Genomic DNA, 22,500 nt, shown 5'->3' on the forward strand with positions numbered 1-22,500 from the left:
CCTTTCTTTTCTATGGGTCTGTCTGTCAGTCCGTCTGTCAGTCTGTCTCTATACCAGAGTTGTCTCTCTTTTCTTTTTTCTTTCCCTCTCCCACTTTAACATTCAAATCTTCATTTTGACGTTTACTAACTTATGGCTGTAAAGGCTGTTGTCTTGTCTTGTTTCATCCCCCCCCCCAACCCCTCCCTCTTTTTTTCTTCATCTCCATCCTTCCATCTCTCTGTCTCTCTCCTCTCTCTCTCCCTCACTCTCTCCATCCCTCTTTTCCACACAACACTCTGGTGGCTGTCGATTGGCACCCAGCAGGTCCAGGAGACAATCCCCAGGCCAGAGAATTATTGGAGAAGTCTGGAAGAAGAGTGCAGGAAGGGGAAAGAGGTGGTGGTGGTGGTGGTGGTGGTGGCAGGTGTGGGGATAGAGAGGAGGGGTCCTTGCAGCCCAACGCTGTAGGGTGCAGGACACTCCACTCAAAACGACAGACCAGAGTTTCGTCAATAGGCCGCGTGTGATGGGGGACATGGCAGGAAAGATGCGGGGATGGGTGGCGGAGGGGTGGGGGGTGGGGGTAACTGAAGAACTGTACGCAGAAAGGAAGGGAAATTCCAATTCTTTTAAGGGAGGCGTCAGTCTAATAGTGCAGGTTGGTCCTCACTACGCTGCCCCATATTTCTGACTAAAGAGAAGATAGAGGAGAGGGAAAAGGAGAGGATGAAGCTCCAACTACGCTGTCCCATATTTCTGATTAAAAGAAAGAAATCGGTGATGGAGAAGGAGGAGGAGGAGGAGAAAGAAGAGGAAGAACGGGAGAAGAACCAGAACCAGAATATCAAACAGAAGAAGAAAGAGAAAATGATAGAAGAATGGTTAGAAGGGAAGTAATATGAAATATGATGATGATGAAGATGATGATGATGAAGAAGAAGAAGGAGAAGAAGAAGCAGAAGAAAGGATAGGATAGAGGGAGAGAAGATGGTGGAACGCCTGACCTGTGCATCCAGCCGAACACCATTTCAGGTCTTTACAGTATAGAGTGTAGAGTTTTCAGAGCGTTCATTAAAAAGAAAAAAATATTTTTCTGTGTGGTGTATTTTTAAACGTAGCTTTGTGCTGTTATCGTATGTCATTTTGGGGGGAGGAGGGGGGGGGGGGGCGGCGGAAAATAAATGAATAACAAGATCACTACCTAATTGAATAGAATAATAACTAAATAAACAAATAAAAGAATAACTAGACAGAAAGAAAGTCAGTAATACAGAACAGATATAATGACTGTCGGGAACTCTCAGACTGGCGTAAATTCCAGTGTACAAGCACACAGAAGCATGAATTCTCCAGCGCATATAAAAAAAAACACGTGACACTAGACAGAAATGGAGAGAGGCATTGAAATCTGAGGCTTTTTTCTATGGGTCTTCTCTCTCTCTCTCTCTGTGAGTGTGAGTTTGTGTGTGTGTGTGTGTGTGTGTGTGTGTGTACACACACTCTCCATTCCATCTTCCGATAGTAACTTTTTTTCCCCATTTCAGAACTTCAGGGAAACGGAACAAACTAATATCTGGAACGGCTTTTTTTTTCTTTTTTTTTTTTTTTTTTTTTTTTACGGAGGAGGCACTTGAGAGAACTTGAGGCGGTTTTGCGTCCTCGCCTGCTTAGAATATTCTCATGTTTTCCCCCTTCGCTTCCCTGTAAAAAGCCATGTAAATAGCGCACAGCGGAGCAGGAAAGGTTTTCTGGAAGCGAGGCAACCATACACGGCATTTGGCTTGTCAATAAAAAAAACAACAACCAGAAATCCATTGGAAAATTGGATGGTGGGGAAGGGGGGTGGTGGGGGTGGGGGAGGCGATGGTCGAAATGACGTAAGCGGTGAAGGGGTATGTTTTAGATGTGATTACGAGCGTGCAACTTTTTTTTAAAATCCCCCCCCCCCTTTTTTTTTATTTTTTTTTTTACACGCCAGTGATTCCAGTCAAGAGAGACAAGTAGGCCCTAACTCCGCGAGTCAAATCACGAAGAAAGTGACTTTGAAACTAATTAGTACCATCCATCCTCACCTCACTCATATTTCCTCCGTTTTACCTGCTGGCAGTTGAATATTCCCACGAACGGTTGTGTTGGTGTTTGTTTATTTGTTTTCTGTCTCTCTCTCTCATTACTACTGACGTCGCTACATTGGCAGGGGGTCACTAATGTCGACGGCAGCTCGCTTTCAGGGGTACTGGCTGCTATTTGTTTAATCCCATAAAGTGGTAGAAAAAAAAACATGAAAAAAACACAAAAAACAACAACAACAGCAAACAAAAAAACCCTGGCATGCCACATTTTTCAGTTAAAGGTAATCTCTTTTGCTTAATGGCAGCCACCCTTTGTGTGTGTATGTAGAATGCAGTATGTGTGTGTGTGTGTGTGTGTGTGTGTGTGTGTGTGTTGTTTGTGTGTTTGTGTGTTTATGTTTGTGTGTGTGTGTGTTTGTGTGTGTGTGTGTGTGTGTGTGTGCCGTGGAAGCTTCGATACGTAGCCTAGAAATAAGTGTGTGGAGGAGGGGGGTAGAGGAGGTGCAGGGTAGTGTGTGTGTGTGTGTGTGTGTGTGTGTGTGTGTGTGTGTGTGTGTGTGTTTGTGTGTGTTGGGGCTCATGTGTATTTGACTGTGTTTCATATCTGTGAAACTGCATGTTTGGTGCATATCTGTTATGCATATGTGTGTGTATGTGTGAATGTGTGTCTGCATGTTTTACACTTATTTGCAAATTTATCATTATTGTTGTCTTTTTTATTATTATTATTATTATTATTATTACCTTTTTAAAATTTTTTATTTATTTATTTATTTATGTACGCTTATAGTTGACTTCATCAATTTTCTGCGCCTTATACATATTATTATTGTTAGTAGTAGTTCTTTTTTTTATGTATCTATCTTTTATTTATTCACCCTCTTTTTTTTTCTCAAGGCCTGACTAAGCGCGTTGGGTTACGCTGCTGGTCAGGCATCTGCTTGGCAGATGTGGTGTAGCGTATGTGGATTTGTCCGAACGCAGTGACGCCTCCTTGAGCTACTGAAACTGAAACTGTTTGTGTATGTGTGTATGCTTGCACCTTACACCAGAATGACGGGGACGGAAAGATGGACAACCCAACAAAGATAACTGTCCACTGATTAACTGTTCACTGACACTGATCACTGTACATTGATACGTGTTCATTGATAACTGTCCACTGATAACTGCCTACTACCTGTTCACTGTCCACTGATAACTGTTCATTGATAACTGTCAACTGATTACTGTCCACTGATACGTGTTCATTGATAACTGTCCATTGATACATGTTCATTGATAACTGTCCACTGATCACTGTCCATTGATACATGTTCATTGATAACTGTCCACTGATCACTGTCCATTGATACATGTTCATTGATAACTGTCCACTGATCACTGTCCATTGATACATGTCCACTGATCACTGTCCATTGATACATGTTCATTGATAACTGTCCCCTGATCATTGTTCATTGATAACTGTCCACTGATCATTGTCCATTGATACATGTTCATTGATAACTGTCCATTGATACATGTTCATTGATAACTGTCCACTGATCATTGTCCATTGATACATGTTCATTGATAACTGTCCACTGATCACTGTCCATTGATACATGTTCATTGATAACTGTCCACTGATAACTGTCCATTGATAACTGTCCACTGATCACTGTCCATTGATACATGTTCATTGATAACTGTCCATTGATACATGTCCACTGATAACTGTCCCCTGATCACTGTCCATTGATACATGTTCATTGATAACTGTCCACTGATCACTGTCCATTGATACATGTTCATTGATAACTGTCCCCTGATCATTGTTCATTGATAACTGTCCACTGATCATTGTCCATTGATGCATGTTCATTGATAACTGTCCACTGATCATTGTCCATTGATACATGTTCATTGATAACTGTCCCCTGATCACTGTCCATTGATACATGTTCATTGATAACTGTCCACTACCTGTTCGCTGTCCACTGATAACTGTCCACTGACACATGTTTGCTGATAACTGTTCAGTGATACATGTTCACCTGTTTCACTGATAACTGCACGTGTTTTGCCGACAGGTCGGAGGTGGCTATGATGTACAATGACAGGGCGGTGCTGGAGAATCACCATATCAGCTCTGCCTTCCGCATGCTGAGGGAGGACGAAAACAACATTGTTAACAGCCTGAGCAAAGAGGAATTCAGGTCAGTGTGGTGTGTGGTGTATGTGGTATGTCGGCGTGTGTGTTTGCGGCTGTGTGTGTGTGTGTGTGTGTGTGTGTGTGTGTGTGTGTGTGTGTGTGTGTGATCGTGCGTGCACGCTTGTAAATACAGATGTCGTAAGGCGAAGGAAGCTTTATTTATATATATATATATATATATATATATATATATAGAGAGAGAGAGAGAGAGAGAGAGAGAGAGTTATTGAAAACATAGAATTATCTGTCTTTATTCTTGCATCCTCTCCTTATATTCTTCGATTTTAATGCTTTTTAAAACGTTGCATGTTTCTGTATTGATGAAGTTTCAATCTAAACTAGAGTTTCTGTGTGAACCAACCCAATGTATACATATATCAGCGCAACTAATTCAGACATACAACATTTCTGATGCCTGTCTGCCCGTCCGGCTTTCTGTCTGTCTCATTGCGCGCGCGCGCGCGTGTGTGTGTGTGTGTGTGTGTGTGTGTGAGAGAGAGAGAGAGAGAGAGAGAATCGGAGCGGAAGAGAGAGGGGACAGGGAAAAGAGCGACAGGAAAAAGACACGTAGAAACACAGAAGAAGAACATGCAGGGTTGGTGGTAGTAGTGGAGAATTAACAATAACGACACTCCCATCCCATCCACCTACCCCTCACAACACCCCCATACCTTTATTTTCCATCCTTTCCGTAAAAAAATAAAGAAAGAAAATGGAGAAGAAGAAATAAAAAGAAACTCATTCACCTTGATGAATCGTGGATTCCCCAGGAAGGGAAAGCCACGTTCAGTTCTCAACATATGTCAGCACAGATTTCCTTAGAGAGAGGCGCGCCTTTGACAAAAAAAAAAAAAAAAAAAAAAAAATCAAACAGTGTGATGGAAAAAAAAGGAAAAAAGAAGAAAGAGAACAGCGTGAACATAAAACAAACAAAAAAAATGATAACAATAAAGAAAATTAGGACGGCGCGGTTACTGACAGCCTTTTTTTTTCTTCTTCTCTTTTTTTAAATTTTTTTATAGAATTTGGCCGACCTGTTGGAAATTTCCCTTGGGTTCTACTTCTTTGCCCCCTCCCCCACCACCTTCCCATCACCCACCCCCACCCCTCTCCGCCCGCACACCCCCCAAAAATGGCTTGGGAAATGCGGCAGAGAAATGACTTGGTGCTCAGGTTCCCCCACCCCCTGAACCCCCCTCCTCCCCTCTCCCCAGCGGATTGGCCTGGGCTGACAGTAGCTGAGGCTGTGGCTGGATGCCACGCGCTGATGATATCTGGTGCCAGTGCCCTGCCCTGGTATCAGATGATCACGTTCTGACGTCTTTTGGTGTCTGTATTGAACTGTGTCCCTGTGTACTTGTCTGTCTGTCTGTCTGTCTGTGTGTGGAACTGTGTCCCTGTGTACTTGTGTGTCTGTCTGTCTGTCTGTGTGTGGAACTGTGTCCCTGTGTACTTGTGTGTCTGTCTCTGTATGGAACTGTGTCCCTGTGTACTTGTGTGTCTGTCTGTCTGTCTGTGTGTGGAACTGTGTCCCTGTGTACTTGTGTGTCTGTCTGTGTGTGGAACTGTGTCCCTGTGTACTTGTGTGTCTGTCTGTGTGTGGAACTGTGTCCCTGTGTACTTGTGTGTCTGTCTGTGGAACTGTGTCCCTGTGTACTTGTCTGTCTGTGTGTGGAACTGTGTCCCTGTGTACTTGTGTGTCTGTGTGTGGAACTGTGTCCCTGTGTACTTGTGTGTCTATCTGTCTGTCTGTGTGTGGAACTGTGTCCCTGTGTACTTGTGTGTCTGTCTGTGTGTGGAACTGTGTCCGTGTGTACTTGTCTGTGTGTCTGTCTGTGTATGGAACTGTGTCCCTGTGTACTTGTGTGTCTGTCTGTCTGTGTGTGGAACTGTGTCCCTGTGTACTTGTGTGTCTGTCTGTCTCTGTATGGAACTGTGTACTTGTGTGTCTGTCTGTCTGTGTGTGGAACTGTGTCCCTGTGTACTTGTGTGTCTGTCTCTGTATGGAACTGTGTTCCTGTGTACTTGTGTGTCTGTCTGTCTGTGTATGGAACTGTGTTCCTGTGTACTTGTGTGTCTGTCTCTGTATGGAACTGTGTCCCTGTGTACTTGTGTGTCTGTCTGTCTGTGTATGGAACTGTGTCCCTGTGTACTTGTGTGTCTGTCTCTGTATGGAACTGTGTTCCTGTGTACTTGTGTGTCTGTCTGTCTGTGTATGGAACTGTGTCCCTGTGTACTTGTGTGTCTGTCTCTGTATGGAACTGTGTTCCTGTGTACTTGTGTGTCTGTCTCTGTATGGAACTGTGTCCCTGTGTACTTGTGTGTCTGTCTGTCTGTGTATGGAACTGTGTCCCTGTGTACTTGTGTGTCTGTCTGTCTGTGTGTGGAACTGTGTCTCTGTGTACTTGTGTGTCTGTCTGTCTGTGTGTGGAACTGTGTCCCTGTGTACTTGTGTGTCTGTCTGTCTGTGTATGGAACTGTGTCCCTGTGTACTTGTGTGTCTGTCTGTCTGTGTGTGGAACTGTGTCCCTGTGTACTTGTGTGTCTGTCTGTCTGTGTGTGGAACTGTGTCCCTGTGTACTTGTGTGTCTGTCTGTCTGTGTATGGAACTGTGTCCCTGTGTACTTGTGTGTCTGTCTCTGTGTGGAACTGTGTCCCTGTGTACTTGTGTGTCTGTCTGTGTGTGGAACTGTGTCCCTGTGTACTTGTGTGTCTGTCTGTGTGTGGAACTGTGTCCCTGTGTACTTGTGTGTCTGTTTGTCTCTCTATGGAACTGTGTACTTGTGTGTCTGTCTCTGGATCGCCTGTCTCTATTCTCTTTCTGTCTCTGTCTCTCTCTCTCGCTGTCTGTCACTTTCTCTACGTCTCCCTGTCTGTCTGTCTGTCTCTCACTCACTCTCTTTCTCTCTCTGTACACGTACTTACAATACCACATCAATGCAAATGCGACAAAGAAAGATGGTAAGACACAGGAACATAGATAATGTGTGTGTATGTGTGTGCGCGCGCATGTATTTGCATTTTGCATGCGCGTGTGCGGCCTGGTTGTATTTATTTCTGTGTTTCTGTTCGCTCGTTCGTATTTATGAAGTCAGTTGGCCGGGGTTGGTTGGGGCATGCCAGTTAAAAAAAAAAAAGAAAAAAGGTTTGCTGAGGTTATCGCAGAGGGTGACTCACCAAAGGTGACAACAACTTCTCTTTTGGATATGACAAGGTATTATTGTGCCTTGTGCCTCGCTTCTTGTATCGGGTGTCTCGTATCGTGTGTATGGGTGGTGGTTGTTGCAGGGAGTTCCGCACGCTGGTGATCGATATGGTGCTGGCCACAGACATGTCCTTCCACTTCCAGCAGATCAAGAACATGAAGAACCTGCTCAGCATGCCGGAAAAGTAGGTCACGCCTCTCTCCACGTCCTCACAGGTCCCCCTGAGGACTCTTCTCTAATCATATAGATGGGCTGTAGCCTCGGCATTTAAAAGAGAAAGAAAGTTTTGTGTTATTACTGTTTCAGATCTTGTAATATTAGCGTGATATCATTGTTGTTGTATTATCATTACTGCCGTGTCATATTGTGCGGAACCAGTTGTTGCGTCGTGTAATTACAGAATTTAAAATACTGCGCTTTACAGGTGTGGTATCCTCCCAGCGTTCAAAACATCGTACCGAATAGGCGTTTTATTGTAAAGCGCTTTGAGATGTTTTAGGGTGCCAATTAAATATATTATATGTGTAGTGTGTGTGTGTGTGTGTGTGTGTGTGTGTGTGTGTGTGTGTGATTTGTGTCTGACTGCCATGTTAATGGAAAGTGTTTTGATGATTTAAAGCCATATATAAATGCACCGTGATGATAATGATGATGATGCAGATGATGATGATGATGATTATTATTATCATTATTGTTATTATTATTATTGCTGCTGCTACTACTACTACTACTACTACTATCACCATCACTATCATTATCACTATCATCATGGTGACTGCAGCATAGAGAAGTCCAAGGCGCTGTCCCTGGTGTTGCATTGTGCGGACATCAGTCACCCGGCCAAGGACTGGGACCTGCACACCAAGTGGACCTCATACCTTCTGGAGGAGTTCTTCAGACAGGTCAGCCCTCACAAGGCTCTGCTCTGCTCAGCTCTGCTCTCTCCCACACATTTGTCGCTTCACTAAAGCGTCATCCTGAAAAAAATAAGCTTTTGTTGTGGCAGTGAACGTTGCTGTATGCACAGGGTTTTGATATTTTCTTTACCCCTGACTCCCTCTCCCCCCGCCTCAGCTCTCCTCTACCAGACCTTGTGTGTTGGTTTGGGTGCTAGTCATTCGCGTCCCATATACAGACCGCGGTTTTCACTCCGCCCCTTCCACTGGAACCTTGGGTGGCCGTCTTGGTGCGAGTTGTTTGGATGAGACCGATAAACCGAGGACTTGTGCGCAATATGCACTTCGCTCACATCAGAGAACAGAACCCGTGGCAACAAATGTGTTGTGCCTGTCAAAACTCCCTAAAACTTCTATTCTCACAGAAAATCAAATACATAGGGCAGAAAAAAATGTAAATATGGGTGGTGTTCGAAGAACACATACTGTTTTATTTCTTTCCCCTGAGATACATTGGATGAATAATCAATGTTTAGAATAGTCAACTACTTCTGGTTCAGAGAACAGCTTCGCTGAGCGAGGACTTCTTTCATTGATGCATCTTGTTTTTTGTGCTGTTGTTTCAGATATATACACAGGAGCGAGAGAGAGAGAGGGGTTTATATAGTTGTATATTCGTCTGTTCAACAAAGTAATCCTTTCTCCATTTCCCGACAGTTTTTCAGACAAAGCGTTTGTACTGTCCTCTGTAGGTTTCAATCAACTACACACGCAGATCTGCTATGTAGGTCAGCAGCTGAAGACGATGTCCTTTCTCATAACCATAAATAAATAAATGATAGGTCAGCGACTGAAGATGTCCTTTCACAATACCACAAATGAATAGATACATAAGTAGATGAATAAATACATAGATGAATAAAAACTATTGATCAGTCAATCGATAAAAAAAAAATGACAAGAAAACGAACGCTGACCACTGCTGACCACGTGTGTGTGTGTGTTGACTACAGGGTGACCGGGAGCAGGAGCTGGGCCTTCCCTTCTCCCCCCTGTGTGACCGGAAGAACACTCTGGTGGCCGAGTCACAGATAGGTACGTGGGTCCTTCTTCCACTGGGGGTCTTCCCTGGGGCTGGGGCTTTGAAAGAGGGGTGGGGTGGGGTGGGGTGGGATGGGATGAGGGGTTGCCTTGCTTGCAAGCAGTTGATTTCAGCTTCCGCGTCAAGGAGGCCGCGGTCAAAGAGTGAGTGTGGACTGATCTGTTATGCAATACAGCACGTGTCTTGCTTTCTAAATGAAAAATGTATTTGATTGTTGTGTGGGCTTTTTTTGTTCGTTTTCTTTTTCTAGTTATTTGTTTTATGTGGGTTTATTTACTTGTTTTTTTTATTTATGCTTTTATTTTTTTTGCACACACGTGTACATGCACCACACACACACACACACACACACACACACACACACACACACACACACACACATACACCCTCACTCACTCACTCACACACACACACACACACAATATGGGTTTATTTACTTGTTTTGTTAATTTACCTATGCTTTTATTTTATAGACACACACGTGCGCACACACACACACACACACTAGGTCTGGTGTGTGGGTTAGAGGCGTTTGCTGTAAAGGAAGCAGAGGGGAGATGGGGTGGGGAGAGAGAGAGAGAGAGAGAGAGAGAGAGAGAAGGACGCCAATAGTGGTGGAATGGTCAGGTGTGGAATTAGTTAAACTATATCACCTGTTGTCATGATAACTGTCATTAGTTGAATTATATCACAGATAATACAAATTGCAATAACTTTCTTACAATAGAATGGTATGTGATGATTTCAGCAATTGATGTTGCATGTGTGTGTGTGTGTGTGTGTGTGTGTGCGTATGTGTGTGTGTGTATGTGTCTGTGTCTGTGTGGCGGCTGCAGGTGGTTTTTTTGTTGTTGTTGTTTGTTTGTTTCTTTTGTTTTTGTTTTTTTTTGGGGGGGGGGTTGTGGACTCAGTTGCATGCAGGTCATGTAGCTCCCGCATTTAAAAAAATATTTATTTTTATTATTTTTTTTTTTTAGTGGTTCATATGCCTTCTTCATTGGCCAGAACAAAAAGTTTTCTTTTTTGTCTCTTTTTTTTTAAATAACGTTTTTCTTTCCTATTTTTCTCCCCCTCCACATCATGCTTGCATGAATCCTCATGTGGCTGCAGGTTTCATCGAGTTCATCGTGGACCCCAGCTTCCAGGTGATGGGCGACATGCTGGAGAAGGTGCTGACCCCCCTGCACCAGCAGCAGACGTCCCGCAGCACGGTGGACGAGGCCATCACGGAGGAGGTGTTCGAGTCCCGGGAGAACAACAAGCGGGACAAGAGCACCAGCACCACCGGCCTCTCCCGGCCCAACACACCGCGCACCCCACTCTCCCCTTGTGCGTTTGCGGTGGCTGGGGCGGTGGACGGATGCGTTGTCTTGTGTTGGGTTGGGTTGTCTTGTGTTGTAATTGTATTGTGTTGTGTTGTAATTATGTTGTTTTGTATTGTATTGTGTTGTATTGTGGCTAACCACGCTCTGCTAACTTTTTCTCAAGGCCTGACTAAGCGCGTTGGGTTGCGCTGCTGGTCAGGCATCTGCTTGGCAGATGTGGTGTAGCGTATATGGTTTTGTCCGAGCGCAGTGACGCCTCCTTGAGCTACTGAAACTGAAACTGTGGCGGGCAGTGACGGATGTGTTGTGTTGAAAATTTATTGTGTTGTGTTGTAATTATGTTGTATTGTATTGTGTTGTATTGTGGCGGGCAGTGACAGATGTGTTGTGTTGTAATTGTATTGTGTTGTGTTGTAATTATGTTGTTTTGTATTGTATTGTGTTGTAATGTGGCGGGCAGTGACGGATGTGTTGTGTTGAAAATTTATTGTGTTGTGTTGTAATTATGTTGTATTGTATTGTGTTGTATTGTGGCGGGCAGTGACGGATGTGTTGTGTTGTAGTTGTGTTGTGTTGTAATTATGTTGTTTTGTATTGTATTGTGTTGTATTGTGGCGGGCAGTGACGGATGTGTTGTGTTGTAATTGTATTGTGTTGTGTTGTAATTATGTTGTTTTGTATTGTATTGTGGCGGGCAGTGACGGATGTGTTGTGTTGTAATTGTATTGTGTTGTGTTGTAATTATGTTGTTTTGTATTGTATTGTGTTGTATTGTGGCGGGCAGTGACGGATGTGTTGTGTTGTAGTTGTGTTGTGTTGTAATTATGTTGTATTTTATTGTGTTGTATTGTGGCGGGCAATGACGGATGTGTTGTGTTGTAATTGTATTGTGTTGTGTTGTAATTATGTTGTTTTGTATTGTATTGTGTTGTATTGTGGCGGGCAGTGACGGATGTGTTGTGTTGTAGTTGTGTTGTGTTGTAATTATGTTGTTTTGTATTGTATTGTGTTGTATTGTGGCGGGCAGTGACGGATGTGTTGTGTTGTAATTGTATTGTGTTGTGTTGTAATTATATTATTTTGTCTTGTATTGTGTTGTATTGTGGCGGGCAGTGACGGATGTGTTGTGTTGTAATTGTATTGTGTTGTGTTGTAATTATGTTGTATTGTGGCGGGCAATGACGTATATGTTGTGTTGAAATTGTATTGTGTTGTGTTGTAATTATGTTGTTTTGTATTGCATTGCGTTGTATTATATTGTAATTGTATTGCTGTCGTGTTGTACTATGTTATGTTCAGTTGCCTTTTTCTTGGCGGCTGGTGACTGATGTGTTGTGTTGTGTTGTTATATTGTAGTTGTATTGTAGTTGTGTTGAATTGTATTGTTTTGTTGCGGGTTGTGACGGATATTTATTAGATTCTGTTGGGTTGTCTTGTGCTGTAATTGTGTTGTGTTGTTTTGTAATTATATTGTAGTTGTGTTGTGCTGTGTTGTGTTGAGTTGTATTGTATTTTGGCGGGCAGTGACGAATATATTGTACAATACAATACATCACTATTCATCCATTTGGAAATTAAAGTGTGTGCATCAACCCAGCACAATATCTCAGCCCACAGCCAAGCCCCCACACACACACCCCACCCCCCCACACACACGCACGCACGCACACACGCACACACACGCCCACACACACGCCCACACGCACGCACACACACACACACACAACACACACGCATACACACGCACACGCCCACACACACACATGCACACACACACACACACTAACACGCACGCACACACACACATACACACACACACACACACACACACATTCACACACACGCTGGTTACAACGGCAGTTTGTTGTGTGTTTCAGTCGGTCGGTACGAGTTGAAACGGCCGTGGGTGGACTGTCTCCAGAACAACAAACTGAACTGGAAGGAGAAAGCAATGAAAGGCATGTATTTTTCATCTCTAGTGGATGTGGGTATAGCTATGTTGCTGCATAGCATCTGATTTACTAAGGTTTTTCCTTCTGTCTCATGACATTAAAAGTCCCCCAACGAAGCAGGTGGTTAAGTGAAAGGTGCTGGATGGCTGCTTCGTCAGGTGTCTGAATGAACCAAGGGAAGCAACTCACAGACAGCAACATATCTTGGGCGTTGTTTTTGGTTTGACTCTCTCCATACGAACGGCGAAAGAGACGATGTTAACAGCGTTTCACCCCAATTACCACCATCAAAATATTACAAGCGGAAGGCTCTTATACTGAAGAGGTGAATGTTGACAAAGAACACCACAATTCTGACGATAGAAGCTAAAGGTTGGGTCATTGAGACACCCACTGAACATCCGAGGGGTCTGTGTAGAGAAGAGAGGACTGGCCGTACTGAGTGAGTTAAACTCGAGATTATTGGCAATGCGATCATTGAACATGTGACCGTTAGCTGATGGTATGCTCATCATCCCTTTTAACGTGAATTCTGATCGTGGTACCATTGATGAAGTCAGAACCGTCGACTTTGAAATTAATCATTGACTGTGGGGACATCAGCTAGAGTGTTCAGCACGGGACTATCGGCTGAGGATTGTTGACGGAGGATGGCACGATAAGAGTAAGCTTATCATTGATAAAGATATACATACCGTCAGATTATGATAACAATGTGTGGGACTTGTATCGGGTGACCTCTTGATTATAGAGTTACTGAAGTTGTGAGCAATAGTTTGTGATAAATGAGCACAAATTATTACTATTGTTTTAGTGTATCAGTGTAAACTTCATGACAAACCTCCAGTATAAAAGTTGCGCATTAAGTGACAGCTGTATCTACCCGCTGTCAAGCGAACAATGTCCAATGGTGCACGTACCGGTGATGTTGCAGATGCAGAAGAACGCCAGCTGGCAGCGGCAGCACAGTCCCCCTCCCCCCTCCCCCCACAAGGCACAGAGGACGCCGATCCCTCCCCCTGCCCCACGCAGTCGGCCAAAGAGGCTGAGGGCGGCGATGCCCCGGAGGTGGACCGGCGCACAAAGCCGCCGTCCTGTGACGGGGTCACCACCCAAGACACGGGGGCCAGCACGGCCTCCCCCCTCCCCGCCCCCGCCCCCCAGGGTCCGGCAGTGGTCAACAGCGTGCAGCCCCCCTCCTCCTCCTCCGATGTCAGTATTAAGCCCCTGGTCAAAGGTAAGGAGTAACCCGCCCGCCCGCCCGCCTGCTCTCCTGCCCACCCACCGCCACCTGACGTCATCGTCAGGGCATCTTCGTCTGTGCTCATGTATCGGTCTGCCTGCTCCGCCGCTCTGGCCTGTGCTGGCTGCCTCTCCTCCTCCTCCTCTTCCTCCTCATTTTCCTCTTCTTTTTCTTCTTCGTCTTCTTCATCGTGATGCTATGTTTTCTCCTTCTGCTGTTCGTCCTTGCTGTTTCTACCCCGCATTGTGACTGGCGTTGTGACTGGCGTACATTCTATGCTTACCTGGCTGTGTTGATCTGTTGCTGGTTCAGTGTGGCTGCCGTGCTGGCTGCTGGTGTCTCTCTGTGCTGCACGTGCATGCCGCAGTGGCCGGCAGCCGTGTCACTGACCTCTCGCTCTTGGTGTACATAATATGACGAACAGCCGTGCATTGAAGACCGCAGGGACGGACGTACCGAGTGAAGTGACCCTGGCACGGGTGTTGCCGCCAGTGGAGTGGAGAAGAGAGGACGCAGAAGCCAGTGGACGGACGCAGTCAGGAAGCGGCCAGCAGTGTGTTTGTTGGCATCCCCGGGCTGTGGTGGGTAGCTGGAGTGAATGGTTTTGCCCCTGACAGCTTAGCTGTTCGGACGTGTATCCAAACATCACAGACGGTTTTCCCAGATATGGTCATAGTGTTGTCCACTTTATCAGTTTACGTCCCCCCTTTCTAGTGTCCTTCACTGACCTGACAGTGCGGGCAGGCCGCGGAACGGTTATCAGGAAGATGGTCACTGAGGCATGGACAGCACAGGGCGCGTGTGTTTCAGTTCCAGACGTCGTGCGCAGCGTTCACCTAGTTGTGAGCATCGAGGGCAGCAGGTGTGAGCCCTGGGATGACTGTAGACCTGACTGGGAGCAGCTGTAGAGTCACCGTGTGTCCTGCACATGGCTGTGTGCTCAGAGACGTGTGTAACATGCACAGGTAGTTGGTGCTGCTGGTGAGCTGTGCTCACTGCCTGCTGTAGGGACACAACTGTGTACATCCTGTGAATCAGGTGACCAAGTGAGCCGTGAGACAACGGTCAGGGACCAGCAGGAGGAAACGGTACTATCCTCAACGGCCCCCATCCACACACCTGCATTGTGAGGGGCCCTGTGAGCAGTGTGCACCAACTGTATGCATTCAGAGGGGACGTTCTGACTCTTGACAAGGTGAAGGGGGTTACGCCGAAACGTTGTGTGTTTACACTGAGCGCACTACGAATGGATCAGACGTTGCTTCAGTGAGACAGCACATCCTCCTTTGTGAAGATTGAAACTGAAATTTACAAGTTACTCATCTTTCCGACTGTGGTAATTATTCCTCAAACATCTCGGAATGAGACGAAAATGTGGCTGTACTCGTACTGATAACTGAGAATTGAAACTTTGTGAGTGTCCCTGACAGTGTTTTGAAAGAAGAGAATTGTTCGATGTCGATGCCTTCGATGGGAGATGTTACAGGCTGTGACAGAACGCCCCTCATAAAGATGTGACGGACACAGAACAGTGTTAACAGCTGAAACACCAATCGCCCGAGAGACTGTCCACATGCATGTACATGAAGCACCTGTCTGTGACTGCAGTGCAGAAGAAACAAGTGGACATGTTTTCCGCGTGTGGTCCTGTGATGTCGTACCCAATGACTTCAAACTCCCCCTCTCTCTCTCCCTCCCACTCTCTGTCTCTGTCTCTCTCTCTGTTCTTTGTGTTACCTTGATGCAAGTTGAAGACCCCCCCCCCCAGCCCAGGCCTAAAGGAAGGCACCAAACATGTACATGCTGGGGAGTACTGACTTGGGTTGCAGTCAGACCTGATGTGCGTTATGACTCTTCTCGTGTTCTTACACTGCTCTCTACCACTGGGCTTCAGTCTGCCTTGGGTTGCCATATAACGTGACTGCCTCTTCTCTTTCTTTCGCATGCCTTCTGTCCCTCTCTTTCTCTCTTCTGGCTGGCTGGGGCACACGGTGTCACACCAGTATTTGTCATCGCTTTTTTTTTTCTTTTACTGGGACTATGCAGCTGCTGCTTTCGTTGGAGAGCAGAATGTTTTATGTGCTCTTGGCTTTTCATATGACATCCGATTCAGTCTTGGAGTTTTTCATTGTTGTTTCTTGTATATTTATTCTTGAAAATTGCTTGAAAATGTAAGTACAGAGGTAAGTGACTCATCAGAGATGCGAGTGAGACTTTCCCGTTTAGAGTCACCTTGTTTGCGTCTCGTCTTCAGATTATGCACCACACTGTTGGAGAGAGCTGCGAGTGGGGTTAGATCCAACTCTACTCAAGTTCTGTTAGCTGAGCTGCGGTATATGAACACTTTTCTCAGGTATAAAAGGTCATAACTGTGTTTGTTTGAATGCGATGCCTGACTGGACGGACTGAGCGGTTCACGTACGTATGTGGTTCGACTGTGTACATTCTGCAGTCAGCTTCTGAGTTTAGTGTGCTTGAAATGAACACATATTTATAATGTCTTCGTCAAAGATCCAAATGGTATGCTAACATGTCCCTGTCAGCATGTGCAGAGGAGGAAGAAAAGGTATAAATGGAAACCCGTTGCCTTTAGAACTCGTTATATTTTGCAGGTTGTTATTTGCAGGGCAACAGTCATCACTGAACGAATGTTACATAGAATGCATACTTTTTTGGGGGGTTGTATAATGCACACATTGGGATGACGGGAGGCGGGGGGTGGGGGGGGGGGGGGGCTTAAATCTTGCTCATGCACTGAACGACACGCAACGTATCACGTATATAGCAGGGGGGACAATAGCAATACTGTAAGTGAAGCAGAATCAGTTGTGTGTGTGTGTGTGTGTGTGTGTGTGTGTGTGTGTGCTTTCTTCATTTTTTTCTTTTCTGTTTTTTCAAGGTTTACAGCGCTGCCGCTGAGGTGGGCCGGCTGGCTCTGTGTCCGATGAAATGTTCGGCATGTTCACACACATTGCTGCCCGTTAAATGTTTTTACTCAGTTTTGTTGACAACAGCAATAAGGTGTGTTAAAACATTAAATGAACAATTTAACGTTTGCGGAAAACCCTGGAAGTAACGTGTGGGGGTGGGGGTGGGTAGACTGGACCTTGCAGTCTGCTTGTTTCGTTGGTGGACAGAGTAGGTATCGTAATTAGCCACATGGGTCAGGAAATTCACTTACATATTGTGTGTGTGTGTGTGTCTGTGTGTGTGTGTGTTATAATTAATGGTCCGAGTTTATGGGAAATCATCCTGGTGAGTTCAGTTCAGTTCAGACACTCAAGGGGGCATCACAGCGTTCGGACAAATCCATACACGCTACAACACATCTGCTAAGCAGATTCCTGACCAGCAGCGTAACCCAACGCGCTTAGTCAGGCCTTGAGGAAAAATGTAAAATTTTTTTTTTTTAGAAAAAAAGAAGAAAATAAATGAATAAATAGAAACAAAAAAGACTGGTGAGCTGATAGGTATGAGTTAATCAGTGTTCGAATCTATCGGCATCCAGAAGGTGGCGATCTGTGCGCGCATCTTTATGGAATTGGGGGCTTATTATTTATAAATCACACCCACACACACACACACACACACACACACACACACACACACACACACACACACACACACACACACACACTCACACACCCACACACACACACACACACACACACACACACACACACACACATGTATGTATAATTGTATTTGTCAAATATTGGGTACTGGTTGATTTTGATTCTCTGGCTAATTCACCGGTGGCTGTTGATGTGGAAAAAAGAAAGCTAAATCCACAGACGTGTTTTGAAATATCTTGCAGGTGATATATTTGTGAAGAGTTTTCACATAATTATTAGTTTGGTTATAAAGTACTTTCGGAAACTGAATCAAAACACAGGTAATCTGTATTTTATTTGCATTCTTTTCTTTTAAAAACAATATATACAGCAACAATAAGATGCTTTAAAAAAACAACAACAACATATTGTCCAAAATGCGACATCAAGCCCCTTATAGCCTTTCCTTTTAGGTGTATGTGTGAGCGTGTGTTTGAGTTTGGGAGATATGTATTGCCTAAATATGACTGAAAAGAAGTCAGTGAAACGATCTCTCGGTTTACGACTGATCTGAACTCATTTGTGCCATGAAGTAGTCATGAAATAGTCATTTCATTAGTTTCGAGCGATAACTTTTGTTTTTAAAGGACACTCAGAAAGTGCCTTCTGTATTTAGGGATAAGGAGATTATTGCTCATGGCTTGATCACTTTCTGTCTATGAGGTAGCAGGTTTTATCAAACTGTTACGCTCTTCATGATAACCTTCCTATTTGGGCAGTACGGGGCAGGTGGTGGGGGGGAGGGGGGGTAAGGGAGGAGGGAGATGTAAGATAGGTTCTTTTTATTCCAACTCTTGTGTTGAATTGCACACACATGTTTTGCACACGCTACATTCTGTTTTGTTCTGGAGCCAAAGACAAACAAGAAATTGTAAACCATGCAATGATTCAGACGACATGGCCCAACAATTTACTGGAATGGGAATTGATAGGCGAATGTGTAGGTAGGATTTGTACATGGATAGTCTTGGAATGTATAGTGTTTAGGGTGGTGAGAATTAAAAAAACACAAAAAGATTTTAAAAAAGAAGAAATGTTCCAGGTAATGCAAGAGAGAAGTGTTAATTGTCTGTTTGATTTTATGCCAGTTAATGGATTGATGTCCTGGTGAATCGTACAATTCATGACTTTGATCTGAAATCGTTATTCTGATTGTCAACTGTTTGAGCTGAGATTATACGTATTATCGTCTTATGCCAAATGTGACAGTTACTGAAATCCATAGATTTGAACTGGAAATGTTGATCCTGTTGTTTATCATTATAAACGTTAAATGGTAGGTGTTGGCATGATGTAGAGTAGTGTATCATTGATTTCATGACGTTTGTTTGGACACCTTTATGCAGTGTTGTTTTTATTTTGGTCATGCTAAGAGATAAGGAGATAAGGGAAAATGTGGCAATGATTATTAAGCCTTAACACAAAATGGGGACATTGCTTATGCGCGTCCATAGTTAAAGTCTTCCGTTGGAAAATTTTTATAAGCGATATAGGTGTGCAAGGATGGAGTATAAGATTCTGAAATTATTTTAAATGAATCCAAACTTTCAGGTTAAATCGGACATTTTCTTTAGATTTGTTGTGGTTGGGGAATAAAGCGCGCGCGCGCATGTGTGTGTGTGTGTGTGTGTGTGTGTGTGTGTGTGTGTGTGTGTGCTACTTGTCATAATACCTGATTGTTGTTTTTTCCAATAATTTCATTCAATATTTCAAATGGAAACAGCAGCTGTCGATATTATGGAAAGACTTGTAGCATTTCATTTGGGTCTTTTAAAAACAATGTGATATCAGCATACACGGTTAATACGTTTGCCTATTTTTAGATCTCCTCTGTGTTACGTTTCCCATGTGCGTAAGTGCTCAACATAATGATAGCTAAAAGATGAAGTAAAATACAGCTTTACATGCATCTAATGTGAAAAAAACGTTTTATATATTTTTTATTTATTTGGGTTTTTGTTGTTGTTTTGTTGTCATTAGCAGATGGTGGCTAGGCTGTATCTTTCTTTTTCCAGTCCTCTGTGGACATTGCCCGTCCTTCCGCTGGTTAACCTCTCGGCCAACACTGAGCGCGGGGTTCGAACACTCCTTTCTTGATAGGACTCTCGTTTTATTTTCCATGAAAAATGTCAAAACATAGCGCGATATTATCATAGTTGTTAATGCTATTATTATTATTATTATTATGAACGCAGCAGTCAGTGTTTTTACAATTATGAGAAACAGAGAGAGAGAGAGACGGAGGGACGGGTGTTTATATAATGATTGTGTGATTCCAGTTTGAGATGAATTTGTCATCGGCAACACAGCTAAAAACAACCTCAGCGGCTGTTAACATGGCAAAGCTTGTGGGGGTGAGGGGGGAGGCGGAGCGTGGGGTTAAATATTGTTTTAAGACTCTTTTGGTATGTGTCATCCAACTTTGTGGGACAGTAGACGTGTGTTCTGTGTCAACACTCCCGTTTGTGCCCCTCCCTCTGTTCTTTGAGGTAAAGGGACATAACCTTCCGCACAGTGCCCCTTGATTGCAGTATGTAGGTCACGTGGTGCGGGGGGAAGGAAGGAGGGGGTTGAAGGGAAGGGGAAAGAGGGATGGGCAGGTTAGCAATGAAAGTTGAAAGCATGAAAACCGGAATGAGGAAGAAAGGGGGGGGGGGGGGGGGTAACCTTAGTGCTCATAAACAAGGTCTTCATGGCAGACGCCATGCATTGAGGTATTCGAGACCAAATGACGGCCATGTTTGTTTGTTCCCTTGGTTTCCTGTTTACATGAGTGTCGTGAAATCTCTTGATCCACCAGTACGGAATGAGTGTCTGATTCAGGGGCTGTTGGTAGCTGCACATGTTGAAGACCCTTAGACAACTGTTGACGGTTGGTTGTTTCCCCTTTCGGTATGTTTCAAGAACAGCCTTGGGCAATGTGATATTTGACGAATGGTGGTCCTCTGATCATGTCAACTGTAACGCTTCAAATAGTTGATCATGAATGCAAATCATGTACGTTTTGTTATTCAGCACCTGGAATTGTGTTATTCTTGTGCGCTCTCTCTCTCTCTCTCTCTCTCTCTCTCTCTCTCTCTCTCTCTCTCTCTCTCTCTCTCTTGTCTGCAACTGATAGAAATGACAGTTGAGTGGCTGGATGTGTTTCCAGTAGAACGTGATTGTTCACAAATGTCTTCTTTTGCTGCATAATAATAATTATAATAGTAATATAAAAATAATAATATAATAATAATAATAATAATAATAATGCACGTCCTTTAAAAAACAACAACAACAGTAACCTTGTTACATGCAGGCCCCTTACTTGTTGCATTTTTCCAGCTAAATTGGTTTTACCCTTTATTTCATCTGTTCGTTTCATGTATTCTTTTATTGTTTGTTGATTTTCTTGTTTTGTTTCATTTCTTACCATCTGATTAAGCCGTGATAGTGGAAGGAAAGAGGGGTAGACAGGGAAACATTGTTATATGGCCTGAAGGTCAGAGCGACACGGACAATAAGCTGGAACTTTCAGTTACAGGTATCTAACTTCAAAGAACTTTTTCTCTTTGGAAGCACAGTGCGTCAGTTGTGGAATACTTATCAACTTGGCTCTGGTTTCCAACTGTTAAGGAAAAAAAACCAAAACACGAAGAAATGTTGATACATAAACCTTCGGTGATAGCCAGTGATAATGATGTGCATGTGTGTGTGTGTTGTGTGTGTGTGTGTGTGTGTGTGTGTGTGTGTGTGTGCGTACGTCTCTGTCTGTCAGTCAGCATATCTATTTTGCGTAACACCATTTCTGGCATCCCTGGCCCCTTCCCCTCTCTCACCGCCCACCACTACTGTTTTTTTTTTTCTTTGTTGTTGTTGTTGCTGGTGTTGTTTTGTCCCATTCAGCCCACCACCGCTAACCCTGCCTCCACCCCTCCACTCCCAGGTCGTTCAAGATGGGAGGTTCACTGTGATCTCCCTTTTCGTTTTTTGAGGGTTTTTTTGTTTTTGTTTTGTTTTTGTTTTTTAACCACTGGTGATTGTTCGTTAGACGAATGGTTGGAGAATGAAGGTAAATGAGGGTGGGAGAGACGGGCGCCATAGCCGAATGGTTAAAGCGTTGGACTTTCGATCTGAGGGTCCCGGGTTGGAATCACGGTGACGGCGCCTGGTGGGTAAAGGGTGGAGAGTTTTACGATCTCCCAGGTCAACATAATTATGTGCAGACCTGCTAGTGCCTGAACCCCCTTCGTGTGTATGCGCAAGCATAAGATCAAATACGCACGTTAAAGATCCTGTAATCCATGTCAGCGTTCGGTGGGTTATGGAAACAAGAACATACCCAGCATGCACACCCCCGAAAGCGGAGTATGGCTGCCTACATGGCGGGGTAAAAACGGTCATACACGTAAAAGCCCACTCGCGTATATACGAGTGAACGTGGGAGTTGAAGCCCACGAACGCAGAAGAAGAGGAGGAGGGTGGGAGAAGGAGAGGAGATAGGGGTTGCGGGATGTGGGGAGAGGGGGGTGGGGGTGGGGGGGAGGGTTTCCATTTGTTGATTTTGTCAGCCCCAAAACAGAAAGTCAAGATCTGAGGACCAGTATTACCAAAATTTGTTGTTGTTGTTGGATTTTTTTAAAGTCAGAAAAGCAGTGTGCGAAGTGACAGGAAGGAAGATGGGGAGTGTTGTAGTCGTTTTTTGGTTCTTTGTTATTGTTGTTGGTGTATTGTTGTTTCTCCTTTATTTTGGGTTATAGATGTCCATTTTATATTCATTGTGTTTGTTTTTTTTTTAAATTATGATTCCTAATTATTCCTATTTGTATGTTTTTCATCGCTGCTTTTTTTATCCTTCGATTTTGTTGATTATGATTTTCATTCGGTTGCTCCTCCTTCCACAGCTGGAGAGGTGGGGCTGTTCAGGGAAGA

General features: G+C 44.2%; 1 protein-coding gene across 7 annotated transcripts in view; it reads left to right on the forward strand.

Annotated features, from left to right (window-relative positions):
- The window catches only part of LOC143292420 (dual specificity calcium/calmodulin-dependent 3',5'-cyclic nucleotide phosphodiesterase 1A-like), a 447,558-nt gene that overhangs the window by 416,736 nt on the left and 8,322 nt on the right, over positions 1-22,500 (forward strand). For all 7 annotated transcript variants that reach the window (XM_076602676.1, XM_076602678.1, XM_076602673.1 and 4 more), the window contains 7 exons: positions 4,130-4,255; positions 7,540-7,641; positions 8,239-8,359; positions 9,367-9,448; positions 10,566-10,784; positions 12,658-12,738; positions 13,667-13,969. In XM_076602676.1, the coding sequence (XP_076458791.1) occupies positions 4,130-4,255; positions 7,540-7,641; positions 8,239-8,359; positions 9,367-9,448; positions 10,566-10,784; positions 12,658-12,738; positions 13,667-13,969 (1,034 nt within the window). The remainder of the gene's footprint in view (positions 1-4,129; positions 4,256-7,539; positions 7,642-8,238; positions 8,360-9,366; positions 9,449-10,565; positions 10,785-12,657; positions 12,739-13,666; positions 13,970-22,500) is intronic.

This window comes from Babylonia areolata, chromosome 18, assembly GCF_041734735.1.
Source record: "Babylonia areolata isolate BAREFJ2019XMU chromosome 18, ASM4173473v1, whole genome shotgun sequence".
Lineage (NCBI taxonomy): Eukaryota > Metazoa > Mollusca > Gastropoda > Neogastropoda > Buccinidae > Babylonia > Babylonia areolata.